The 13371-nt window shown below is 51.5% G+C and overlaps 1 protein-coding gene and 1 pseudogene across 1 annotated transcript; both read right to left on the bottom strand.

Moving 5' to 3' along the window:
• Positions 1–8387: 8387 nt before the first annotated feature.
• On the bottom strand, positions 8388–9380 carry LOC131560155 (olfactory receptor 14C36-like; annotated as a pseudogene).
• A 1582-nt stretch (positions 9381–10962) lies between these two features.
• LOC131559722 (olfactory receptor 14A2-like) lies at positions 10963–11445 on the bottom strand (the record flags this gene model as incomplete). Its single annotated transcript, XM_058808155.1, has 1 exon — positions 10963–11445. A coding segment is annotated over one exon (483 nt), but the record flags the coding sequence as incomplete, so codon positions are not given.
• Between the last annotated feature and the right edge of the window lie 1926 nt (positions 11446–13371).

Genomic DNA, 13371 nt, shown 5'->3' on the forward strand with positions numbered 1-13371 from the left:
GTTTTGGCTGATCCCTTGCCAGGGGTTTTTCAGTGCTCTCAAGGCCTTGTTCATAACAGGGTGAAGGAGCCCTGGCCCAGGCTCTGGCCCTGGGGGACACAGGGACGCTGCCGAGGGGTCCCTGTGCCACCCCCAGGGCCCCGGCCCCCCGTCCCCGTGTCAGGCTCTGGGGTCGATCTCGTGGAACATCCTCTGGGGGAGGCTGCGGGGCCGGGGGCGGGGGGACCCGAGGGGACAGGGGACCCCGCTGTGCACAAGCAGGGTTGGACTGCTCTGCGGGGGAACTGTGAGGGGGGCCGGGGCAGAGTGACCTCCCCAGGGACCTCACACTGCCCCTGTGATGTCACACAGCCTTCCTGTGATGTCACACAGTCATCTGAGACTGTGATGTGATACAGCCATCTCTGTGATGCCACAGAAGACACTGTGATGTCAAAAAAGTCACCATGTGATGTCACTGTCTTTTTGTGATGTCACAGTCTGTTCTGTGAGGTCACAGCCTGCTCTATGATGTTACGCAGCCACCTGGTGATGTCACAAACCAATCTTTGATGCCACAGATTCACACTTTATGATGGCAGAGTCTGCTCTATCGCCTCACATCCTACTCTGTGATGCAACAGCCAGCTCTGTGATATCACAACTCCCTCAGTGATGACACAAAACACTCAAAAACTCAGTTACATTGAAATGCTGAAGTTTCTTGTACTTTGAAGAGATCCCAGTCAGGGACAGGACTGAGAAAGTGTCCCCAGGTTCCAGTCTGAGCAGAACACTGGAGGCAGTGAGACAGCTGGGGACAAACAAGGCAAAGGTGTCTCTGGTGCTGAGCACACCTGGATGTGTTTGAGGAATGCAAAGGGCCAAGGCCTGAGCCCCAGCCCCTGGCCAGGCAGATCCTGTCCCTCCCTCCTTGCTCAGGGCTCTTCCTGGGATGGGCACTGGCATGTGGGCATGTGCAATGCCAGGGACAGGAGCATGGGGCGGCCCCTGCCAGGCTGCTGAGCAGGGACAAGGAGGCAATGAGGCCCCAGCCCTGCAAGGGTCACTTGTCCCCTCGTGGCCTCAGGCCCAGGGCCAGCAGCCATGGCCAAAGTGCTGCCCTAGTTGGCTCTGGCCAGGCTGTCTTGCAGCTGCTGCCCATCCCTGTGCCCTGTGCAGCCCAGGCTGTCCCACGGTGTCCCTGCCCTGTTCCTCTGTCCTTGCAGGCTGTCGTCCCTGGCACAGAACAGGCAATGCTCCACAGCCACCTCTGCAGCCCCCAGCCCAGCTCCTGAGAGACTAAATGCCACCAAGTCTGACCTGGCGGAAGGGCTCAGGCAGATCAAGGGGTATTAAAGGCTGACCACAATCCAAGCACATATCTTGACCCTACCTCCTCTTGGAATTTCCATCTGAACACCACTGAAATCCAGGAGCTGGCAGCTCTGTGTGCGCCTCTCTATACCTTTTTTGTCTTTCTGTCTTTCTGTGTTTTCTGTTTCTGTGCTCCTGCAACTTTTGATTAACATTAAATTGAACAGGCTTAGAGTTTGTCAAGTCGAATGGGCCTTTTCAATGCTTTGAGAAGGGTTTTTTGTTGATTGAATGTCTGTCATTGTTTTACATGAGAAGAATTTTCAAAAGCAATTCAAAACTTTTTGTGTAACTGACAATCTGTTAAACTCTTAAGATACTGAACACACCTCTGTGAAACACATATGTTAAAGATGAAAAAACCCAGGAACCTCCTCTTTCTTTTCCAATCAACAAAGCAGCAGCAGGCCCTGGCCCTGGCTGCCATCTCAACCAAACCAAACCAAACCAAACCAAACCAAACCAAACCAAACCAAACCAAACCAAACCAAACCAAACCAAACCAAAGAACCCTGCCGTGGGCTGAGCCCCTTTCCCCCACCTCGCCCAGGATGCCCCCCCCATTGGCCCCATTCTAACCAAACCATACCCCAAAAACTACCAAACAGGAAAAAAAAAGGTTCTACAAAACCCTAACCAGAACAAAGCTAGACACACCTATTAAAACTTACGATCAAGTCCCCTTCCCCCAACACCACTCAAACCATAAACCTCTACAACCTGCAACTCATACAAAATAACCCTACAACTAAAATTAAACACAAAACACCCCAAAAACAAACCATAAAACCAATCCCAACAGAGTCCAACCACAACTTCCACCACAAGTTATTTACAGGTCAGGTGTTAATCCTTTAAATACTTCAATCCTCCCTCAAGTATAAAAAAACCCCAAAATACAAGCATATAAAAAAACAATATAAAACCATCAAAGTCAGTAAAGAAGAAATTAAATCCCAAATAAAAAAGAAGAAAAAATATCTTCATCTTAAAACTAAAATCTTCTTATAAACTTTAAAGAAAAAACTCTTTTCCTTTATTACACATAAAACTAAAAACCAAAATTCAAAATAATATCAAACAAAAACTTCCATACTAAAGTAAACAAACATTTAAATAACTGTAATTTCATCAAAAGATTAGGCAGGGGAAAAGAAGTAATCCAGTATCCCCAAGAGAAGATCTCTATTCCCAGAGATAAAAATAATTTTAGAAGAAAATAATAAAAATTGTTACCTTTAAACAACTCATCTTTAAAACATTTTAGAATTAAACTGAAAAAAAGAGTATTCTACAAATCATAAACTAAGTAGAAATTTTAAGTTTACTTTCTTTACATTGTCAGTAAAAAGAAAAAGTTGCAGAGAAAAAAAATGTTCTAAAGAATTTAATTTAATTCTTACTACCTTTCTCTTTTAAATTTATTTTTAATAAAATTTTCCTTTAAACCCTTTTAAATTTTTTGGCTTACTTTACCTTTCTCGTAATCCAATCTCACAACAAAATATATACATAAATAATTAACCGACACTAAAATCCACCACACTCATCAGTACATTAATTAGGAAATCTCACAATTAGAAAAATCTTAAATTAACAAACCAAAACCACTACAATGTCGAAATAAACCTTTTGCCAAAGTTTCTCTGATTTTCTAAAGTTGCCAGTAAAGCCTGTTTGGTTGTTTTGAGCCCCTGAGAATCTCCTGTTGGTATTTTCCAGGGAGTCCAACTCAGAGTACACAAACAATTGTAATTCCTTTTAAATGTCTCCTTGAGAGAGTTGTTTGGAGGATGGCAGTCAGGGCTTGTGTGTCCTGCTTGGCACAGCCCAGGCAGGGCTTTCCCAGCCCCATTCCACACTCCATTTCCCAGCTGGAGCCGCTGGTGCCTCTGAGTTGTGCTGCCCCAGCCCCAGGGACGCTCTCCTTGTCTGCCCATTCCCCCATGGTCTCTGGGCAGGGATGGCCTCAGTGGGGGCTGCTGACGTCCTCAGCAACTTGGAGGCTGCTGCTGGATTTTCCTGCTCCACAGGCTTGTTCAGCCTTCAGCTCTTCAGTGCAGGAATTCAGTGTCCCAGGGCTCATTAACATTCAGAACACCTTAACAAGCCAAGCCTCTGGGAATAATTTGATTTCAGTTTCCAAATCTTGTGTGGTTAATAAGAGAGAATTCATAAGTGCATTCAACTGAATATGTTCTATTTAAAAACACTGTGAGAAAACATTTCTTAGGTCCTGCTTCAGTTTTTTTTTTTATATTTATTTTATTAACAGGGGAATGTTAATAGCAATCTCCAATTGACAATGAATGCAAGTAGCTCCTCATGCAGTTTGAGTAGATATGAAAATCAAGACCCTTCATGGCTGACAATCAATCAGACTCTCTCCCTACCCCCACCCCACCATTTCACCCATCCAAGCCCTGGCACTCAGAGCAGCCTTGTGCAAATCTGAGCTCCCTCCAGCCCAGGCTGCACCTGCAGCTTTCAGCTCCTTGGCTCCAACTCCCACCTGCTTTCCTTGGAGAAGGAGCTGCCTGAGACACAGAGGGATGTTCATTTCTTGTCGGCCAACAAAGCCAAGGGAAGGCACAGCTCCATCAAATGCAAAAGTCATTCTTCTCCTGGGCACTGCCCTGCACTTGATTCCCCACAGCCTGTCCTGTTTCCTTCATCCCTGCATTGCCAGAGACTTTGTGGGACAAGGGAGCTCTGCTCTGGGGATGAAGGGAGATGCAAGTGCCACCACTGGGGTGGGAACCACAACTCATCAGGTTTGTGTCCTTTGGGGGTCAGGAACTGATGAGACTCAGAGGCACAGAAAGTTTCTCTTCAGTGCCAACAGACTATAGTGGAACAGGACACAATTTAATAACAATCACGCTCTTCCCTGAGCTATGTGCATGGTCCCTGCATCATCTGATGAGTCCACCATCCACAAGTGATTTCCATACTAAAATTAATTTCACACAATGTGGTTCTGTAATAGATACAAACACAATTAGTTATTGTATCAGGGTGCTTATCCTGGTGTGGTGCAAAACAGCCTGAACAATTCCTGATTTGCAAAGCTGTCAGTGGTTGATGAAGAAGGGAGGTTAGGCTGCTCTTGGTGTTGAGGAAATGCTGAAAGCAGCCTGACTCATTTCATCTCCTCATGCCCTGACTGATCTCCCCTCTTTCCCCTTCCACCCATTGGCTTTTGTCTCCCCCCAGCCCCCTGTGAAGAGCCTGGCTCTGTGTTCTCCATCCCCTCCTCGCTGGCACTGCCAGGCTGGCATGAGGAGCCCTTCAGCCTTCCCTGCTCCAGGCTGGACCAGCCCAGCTCCCTCAGCCTCTGCCCTACATAGCCCAAGGGCTCCAGCCCCACCTTGGAGGCCCTTCCCAGACCTGCTCCAGCTGCCAGACATCTTTCCTGCCCTGGGCAACCCAACCCAGGCCACAGTGACCTGGATAATCCACATCCTTGATGTCCTGGTCACACAGCCCTGGCCCCTTGTCCCCTGTCAGGCTCTGGGGTGGATCCTGTGGAACATCCTTTGGTGGAGGCTGTGGCTCCAGGTGGGCCGGGGGAATCCCAGGGGACAGGGACCCTTCTGGGCATGAACAGCATTGGAGTTGTTGGGAGAAACTGTGAGGGGGAGCTGGGGCAGAGTGACGAACCCAGTGACCTGACACAGCCCTGCTGGGATGTCACAGCCTGCTCTGTGACCTCATGTTACCAGATGATCAATTGTCTCCACCAGGTGAGCTGACACCTGGAGCTTGTTCTCCAAAACCCCAGGCCTGTGGAAACCACACAATACCCATTGTGTGAGAAGGGGAACTGGAAGGTCACCAGCCTGAGTGTCCTGCCAGCTCAGCCAGGCCCACTGAAACATTGGGGTTCACGAGCACCAGGGCTCACCAGAGAGACCCCCAGGACAGAAGAACACGTGGGTAAAGGGGAGGGGAAATACGTTAATGATTTTGGGGAAATTATATTCATACGTGTGTTTAGTCCAGGACAATCAATGCATATGTGTGCAAAATACAGAAAATAAACAGAAACTTTCCTGTACTCAGCATGCACGGCTTTGGGAGGAGCTGTCCCCCGTGTATCTGGCTGAATAAAGAATGTTGCTTCTTAATGCTACATTGGTGTTAAGGAGTTTTCTATTTTAACAAATTTTGGGTAACACTCCCACCCAGAGAACTGGAGGTGCCAGTGTGACCCCATGTCATGGTTTGACCCGGAAACAGGATTTCTGGGATGCTGTGGATGGGGCCAATGAGTGCTCAGATTTGAATATTGCCATCTGGCCCAACCACTGGGCATTGGATCCACCTCTGAGAACACAGGGTAAAAGCAGGGCTCTCCCCCTGGCAGTTTCTCTTTGGGTTTCTGGCGGGAAGGAGTTGGGTCTCTCCCCCGGCCAGTTGCTGGCTGGGCGGGGGGGGGGAAAAGCCATGCGGCCCGGCCCGAGAGAGGTAGGCCTGGCCCTCCCCAAGGGTGGAAGGAAGAAGTAAAGAAATGCCGGGAAGCAATGGGCAGCCTGTTCCACCCCCCCCCCCTTGGAGACAGACAGAGAGAGAGTGCAGCCTGTGTTTGTGGCCGTTACCTTGAAATTTAGTAAACATGTGCTGGCAGCAGGCAGCCCGGCTGAGGAGATGGGGGGGGGGGGGGGGTGCAGCCAGGAGTCCAGCCGCTTGGAGAAGTTTTTAACCCTTCTTGGACAATGAAAACTTCACAGAACATTAACCCTTCCTAGACGAGTGATGAAGGTCTGGACCAGAGAGAGAGAGAGTGAGGGATGTTGAAAGAATGGAGAAGAGGGAGTGGCATTTTATGCTGGACTCTTTTGTGTAGCCATGGACAGAGCCATGTTTCCGTGTGATACAGAGACTGAGCCCAGGGGGAGAAATGTCCCAGAGCCAAAGAAGATTCAGTGTGGGTATCCCTCGGCCCCAGGGGGTATATAAAATATGGGGGGGATAGATGTCCCAAAGGTGAGATACTGTGCTTTTCTGGAACTGGACAAAGCATCCTTAAAAAGACAACCCTGGAAGCAGCCCTGATTCTTGTTCGGTGGTGAGAGCACCGGAACAAGGACGGAAAAGGCCACCACGACACACGGAAGGACTCCCTCTCCTCTTGAGGAATTGAAAGTTGAGCATTCTAAAGGGTGGTGCTGGACCCAGAACTGGTGATTTTGGAAGATGTATTGTATTGGGAATTTAGGGGGAGAGGAGGAGGAGAGTGTTTTTGTGAGGTTTTCATTTTCCTTGTGTTTTCTTTTTTTCTTTTGTGTGTAGTTTAGTAATTGTTTGTGTAGTTTAGTTAATAAACTTTTCTTTATGTTTAAGCTGGAGCCTGCTTTGCTTATTCCTGGTCACATCTCACAGCAGACACCAGAGAAGGTGTATTTTCATGGGGGCATTTGGCCTTGTGCCAGTGTCAAACCTTGACACCCCACTCAAACAAGGGCTGGAAGGAGGATCTGGGGAACTCCAGGCCTGTCAGCCTGACCTGGGTGCCCGGCAAGGTTATGGAACAGATCACCTTGAGTGCCATCCCAGGACACCCACAGGATGGCCGATGGATCAGAGCCAGCCAGCGTGGATTTCAATGTCTGCACTGATGATCTGGATGGCGGGATTGAGTCAACCATTGGCAAATTTGCAGATGACACCAAGTTGTCTGGGAGTGCTGATCTGCTCGAGGGTAGGAGGGCTCTGCACAGGACTTGGACAGGCTGGATCCAGGGCCCAAATCCAACAAGGTGAGGTTTAATCAGTCCAAGTATTGGATCCTGCACTTTGGCCACAACAACCCCTGCAGCACTACAGGCTGGACACAGAGTGGCTGGACAGCGGCCAGGCAGAAAGGGACCTGGAGGCACTGCTGGACAGCAGGCTGGACATGAGCCAGCAGTGTGCCCAGGTGGCCAAGAAGGGCAATGGCTCCTGGCTGGATCAGGAATGGTGTAGCCAGTGCCAGCATTGCAGGCAATACAAATCTCTGCAATGGTGTACCAGGGCAGAGATGGGCTGTTTGCAGGGGAAGGAACAGGGGCAGGCAACAGGAAGAAATTTGTAGCAGAAAGAGTAAAGAAAGCAGAGGTGAAGCAAATGAAATGCTCAGGGCAGTTTGGGGGTGGCTGCCAGGCAGCCCTGGCTCTGAGCAACAGTATCTGCAGTGCTACAGAAAACTCCCAGTTGATGGGAACAAACTTTCTGGCTGACAGCAGAGGCCAGGACAAAGCTGAGTGGTTTCCCTGGTGTCCCCCAGCCCTTGCTGGCCCCAGGGGCTGATGGCATTTGTGCTCCCTCAGGTTCATGTCCCCACACCAACAGCATGGGGGTGCTAACCCTGCTCTGTGCAATGCAAACAGGGGCTGCTGAGCCATTGCTGCCGTGTCTGTGCCTGCAAGGATGGGGCACCTGTGTGAGCTGGAGGAGAAGCCAGGGCTGCAGAGGGGGGATGTTGTTGGAAGCTCCATGAGGACGCTCTGGGACGCTGCCCTGGGCTGTCCAGCGCACTGGGGATGGATCAGCCCTTGCTCTGCTGCTCCTTCCCATCTCCCCCAGGGCCCTTGCAGAGCCCCAGCCATGCTGTTTGCCCCCAGCCTGCCCACAGCCAGCATGGGGCTGCTCACGGGGCTTTTCTTTACTGAGCATTGGCCTGGGTGTGTTCTTGAGAGAGCCTGGGCAAGGAGCCTGGAGCCCCCAGGCCCTGGCCTGAGGCGTCAGCTCTGGCCCAGCAGTGCCCATGGGCTGTCCCTGCTGCAGCCCCAGCACTGCCACCCCCAGGGCTGTGCCAACCCCGAGAGCACTCAGGCCCTGCAGCAACACCAGGGCCACCAGGGCAGCGGGGCAGGGCCACGGCAGCAGCACTGGCAACACCAAGTGCTGCTGCTGCTGGGCACAGCTGCTGGGCCAGCGCTGATCTGCCCCCAGCTCTGCACACAGACATTGCTGCTGCAGCTCCAGAGAAGAGAATAGAAGGGGCATCTCTGGTGAAAACAATGCTGGGAGATCATTTAGTTCCTTCAAAGGCACCAAGAGACCAGCTCCTCATTGACGCAGTCTGGGGCCACAGTTAAAGTGGAGGGAAACAAAAGGAGAAATGGCACAAGGAATGACAGTCCTTTGTGGACAATAGAAAAAAAAAAAACAAAACAAAGGAAAAAACACCCACAACCAAACCAACAACAAGTATCAAAGATGATTTTTATTATAAGTCTTTTATTTAAGAAATTGGAAATTGGCCAGCAGTTTAATGTTTCTGAAAAGCATCCAGTCATAAGTCTCCACACTGCAGCCTTGAGCTCCTTGTTCCTCAGGCTGTAGATGATGGGATTAAGGGCTGGAGACACCACCGAGTACATAACTGACACTGACAGATCCAGGGATGGGGAAGAGATGGAGGGGGGCTTCAGGTGGGCAAATGCTGCAGTGCTAAGAAACAGTGAGACCACGGCCAGGTGAGGGAGGCAGGTGGAAAAGGCTTTGTGCCGTCCCTGCTCAGAGGGGATCCTCAGCACAGCCCTGAAGATCTGCACATAGGAGAAAACAATGAACACAAAACAGCCAAATGCTAAACAGACACTGACAGCAAGAAGCCTAAATTCCCTGTGGCAGGATTTGGAGCAGGAGAGTTTGAGGATCTGGGGAACTTCACAGAAGAACTGGCCCAGGGCATTGCCATGGCACAGGGGCAATGAAAATGTATTGGCTGTGTGCAGCAGTGAATAGAGAAAGGCACTGGCCCAGGCAGCTGCTGCCATGTGGGCACAAGCTCTGCTGCCCAGGAGGGTCCCGTAGTGCAGGGGTTTGCAGATGGACACGTAGCGGTCGTAGCACATGATGGTCAGGAGGGAAAGCTCTGCTGACATGAAAAAGGCAAATAAAAAGAGCTGAGCAGCACATCCTGTGTAGGAGATGTCCCTGGTGTCCTAGAGGGAATTGTGCATGGCTTTGGGGACAGTGGTGCAGATGGAGCCCAGGTCAGTGAGGGCCAGGTTGAGCAGGAAGAAGAACATGGGCGTGTGCAGGTGGTGGCTGCAGGCTACGGCGCTGATGATGAGACCGTTGCCCAGGAGGGCAGCCAGGGAGATGCAGCTCCTCCTCATTGCCCAGAACAGGGAGCCCCAGAGGCAGACACAGCAGCCCAGATGTGCCCCCCTGGCCTGGAGTGCCTCTGGCAAGGGAGCAGCACCAGGCACTGCAGGAGCCTGCAGACAATTCCTGCAGCACTTGTAGGATGATCCTTCTCCCCAGTGGACGTTCCCATGGTGCCAAGTCAGGAACTGCAATGGGGAGTAGGGCCAGAGAGGAAAGGGCAACCAGGGATGGCCTGTTTGCAGGGGAGGGAACAGGGGTGGGCAAGAGGAAGAAATTTGTATAAGGGAAGAGTAAAGAAAGCAAAGGGGAAGCATAGGAAATGCTCAGGGCACTTTGGGGGTGGCTGCTAGGCAGCCCTGGCTCTGAGCAACAGCGTCTGCAGTGGGACAGGAAACTCCCAGCTGATAGGAACAAACTTTCTGGCTGACTGCAGAGGCCAGGACAAAGCTGAGTGGTTTCCCTGGTGTCCCCCAGCCCTTGCTGGCCCCAGGGGCTGATGGCATTTGTGCTCCCTCAGGTTCATGTCCCCACACCAACGGCATGGGGGTGCTAACCCTGCTCTGTGCAATGCAAACAGGGGCTGCTGAGCCATTGCTGCCGTGTCTGTGCCTGCAAGGATGGGGCACCTGTGTGAGCTGGAGGAGAAGCCAGGGCTGCAGAGGGGGGATGTTGTTGGAAGCTCCATGAAGACGCTTTGGGACGCTGCCCTGGGCTGTCCAGAGCACTGGGGATGGATCAGCCCCTACTCTGCTACTCCTTCCCATCTGCCCCAGGGCCCTTGCAGAGCCCCAGCCATGCTGTTTGCCCCCAGCCTGCCCACAGCCAGCCTGGGGCTGCTCACAGCAGTTTTCTGTGCTGAGCATTGGCCTGGGCGTGTTCTTGAGAGATCCTGGGCAAGGAGCCTGGAGCCCCCAGGGCCTGGGCTGAGGCGTCAGCGCTGCCCCAGCAGTGCCCATGCCCTGTCCCTGCTGCAGCCCCGGCACTGCCACCCCCAGGGCTGTGCCCGGCCCCGAGTGCACTCAGGCCCTGCAGCAACACCAGGGCCACCAGGGCAGTGGGGCAGGGCCATGGCAGCAGCACTGGCAACACCAAGTGCTGCTGCAGCTGGGCACAGCTGCTGGGCCAGCGCTGATCTGCCCCAGCTCTGCACACAGACATTGCTGCTGCAGATCCAGAGAAGGCAACAAAAGGGCATCTCTGCAGGAAACTCTGCTGGGAGATTATTTAGTTCCTTTAAACCAACCAAGAGCACAGCCCCTCATTGACACAGGCTGTTGCCACAAGGAAGGTGGAGAGAAACAAAATTAGAAATGGCACAAACAATCATATTTATTAGTGGACAAGGTGAAAAAAGTAAAATAAAAAGAGAAAGAACCTCCAAAATGAAACCAAGCAGAAGTATCAAAGATTACTTTTATTACAAGTGATTTGCAGCAATTGGCCAGGAGTTTAATGTTTCTGAAACCATCCAGTCATCATTGTCCACACTGCAGCCTTGAGCTCCTGGTTCCTCAGGCTGTAGATGAGGGGGTTCAGGGCTGGAGGTACCACTGAGTACAGAACTGACAGGGCCAGATCCAAGGATGGAGAGGACTTGGAGGGGGGCTTTAGGTAAGTAAAAAATGAGGTGCTGATGAATAGAGAGATCACGGCCAGGTGAGGGAGGCAGGTGGAAAAGGCTTTGTGCCGTTCCTGCTCCGAGAGAATCCTCTGCACGGCCCTGAAGATCTGCACATAGGAGAAAACAATGAACACAAAACAGCCAATTCCTAAAAAGGCACACACTGCAAGAAGCCCAAGTTCTCTGAGAAAGGTTTTAGCACAGGAGAGCTTGAGGATCTGTGGGATTTCACAGAAGAATTGGCCCAGGACATTGCCATGGCACAGGGGCAGGGAAAATGTATTGACTGTGTGCAGCAGTGAAAAGAGAAAACCACTGGCCCAGGCAGCTGCTGCCATGTGGGCACAAGCTCTGCTGCCCAGGAGGGTCCTATAGTGCAGGGGTTTGCAGATGGACACATAGCGGTCATAGCACATGATGGTCAGGAGGGAAAGCTCTGCTGACATGAAAAAGGCAAAAAAAAAGAGCTGAGCAGCACATCCAGTGTAGGAGATGTTCCTGGTGTCCCAGAGGGAATTGTGCATGGCTTTGGGGACAGTGGTGCAGATGGAGCCCAGGTCGCTGAGGGCCAGGTTGAGCAGGAAGAAGAACATGGGCATGTGCAGGTGGTGGCCGCAGGCTACAGCGCTGATGATGAGGCCGTTGCCCAGGAGGGCAGCCAGGGAGATGCCCAGCAAGAGGCAGAAGTGCAGGAGCTGCAGCTGCCGCGTGTCTGCCAATGCCAGCAGGAGGAAGTGGCTGATGGAGCTGCTGTTGGACATTTGCTGGGGCTGGACATGGGGACCTGTTCATGGAGAAAAGGACAGTGAAGAGTTAGAAGAGATATCTGTAACCAAAATCAAATCTCCCATATACCCTCCCCTGAAATACACACAGAAACACTTCTGTATTTAGGAGTTCTGTGGTTTTCTTTTTGAGCTTCCCCCATGTTTCTCCTGGTATTCTTGGATATCAAACTCTCCGTATTTCTGCTGCCCTCTGGTAGAACAGAGTGAGTTCCCTGAGGCAAGATGATGAGTGGAGCGTGATGGGAGATGGTCTGTCATGTTATTCTCTTTGGAGTTTCTCTGGTCTTTAACCATCCTCAGGTGAAGGATAATAACTTTCTTATGCTGCCCATAAAATATCACCAGGTACTGCTGAGAGCAGATGGATCCATCACAGCCCAGCTTCATACTTATAGCCAAGGACTCATGTTGCTCATTTCACCAACCCAGCAGCATTTTCCATGTCACAACACCTCTGCCTTTCCCCATTAATCCTATAACTCAGAGATGCTCTCGGACAGGTTTGCATCTGGGATTGAAGCTCCCAGCTTGGACTGAAATCTCAGGGAGACTTCCAAGTGTCCTTATGATGGCATTGGATGAAGGGAGATGCAGCTCCTTCTCTGGCTGCACTGACAGCATCGCCCAGAGCCAGGCACTGGGGACAGCGTCACCCTGAGCCAGCTGTGCCCCCTCCAGAGCCCCCAGTGCCCGGCAGCAGCTCCCAGCCCTGTGCACTGCAGAGGGAACTGGGCCCGGGGCTGCAGAGCTGCCCCACGGCTCTGCTGCAGCTCTGCCTGCACAGGAGGGGCTGCACGCCTTGGAGCCCCGGCCCTGAGGGCAGAGGCTTGGCTGGGGCACAGGAGGGAGGGGGCTTGTTCAGAGAGAGGGGCTGCACTGCAGGGGCTCCTGTGGACATCTCCAAACTCTCCTTGCCACAGCATTGCTGGGTTTTGTTTTCTCTTATTGCCTGATCTTCTCTCTGCTTCCAGGAGATTTTCCTTCCTGCAGGTGTTTCCCTGTGCCTGATCTCTCCCTGCCAGCACTCACAGACCCCAAATCTCTGTGCACTCTCCTTGGACTGACAGAACCCTGCCTGTTTGCAGGGTGCTGGCTGGGGGCAGGTTCTGTTTGCAGCTTGGAGAAAGGACAGCTCAGACTGAGCCTGATGGTTAAGAGCAAAAGTGATGCTTCTGCTGTCCATGGGCAGAGTGGCTGCAAGCACATTAGGGATCTCCCGTGAACCTATTGATCACTAATAGGAACAGTTCAAATGTCTCAGACACTAGTCAAAATTCATAATCAGCCGTTAATATTTATACCCCCATCCCTGCCATCAACCAGTAATATGAAATGGAATACAAAATCTTTGGAAATTTCCACGTTCTTATCAAAATTCTTGTCTTGGAAATATTCCATGACTGATCTGAACCCCAAAGCATGTCAGAGCTTCATGAGAATTTCACCTCCCCTGCACCAGAAATACTCAAGAGTTGTACTCACAGAGTCTGTAGGCATTGG

Source organism: Ammospiza caudacuta, chromosome 7 (genome assembly GCF_027887145.1).
Source record: "Ammospiza caudacuta isolate bAmmCau1 chromosome 7, bAmmCau1.pri, whole genome shotgun sequence".
Lineage (NCBI taxonomy): Eukaryota > Metazoa > Chordata > Aves > Passeriformes > Passerellidae > Ammospiza > Ammospiza caudacuta.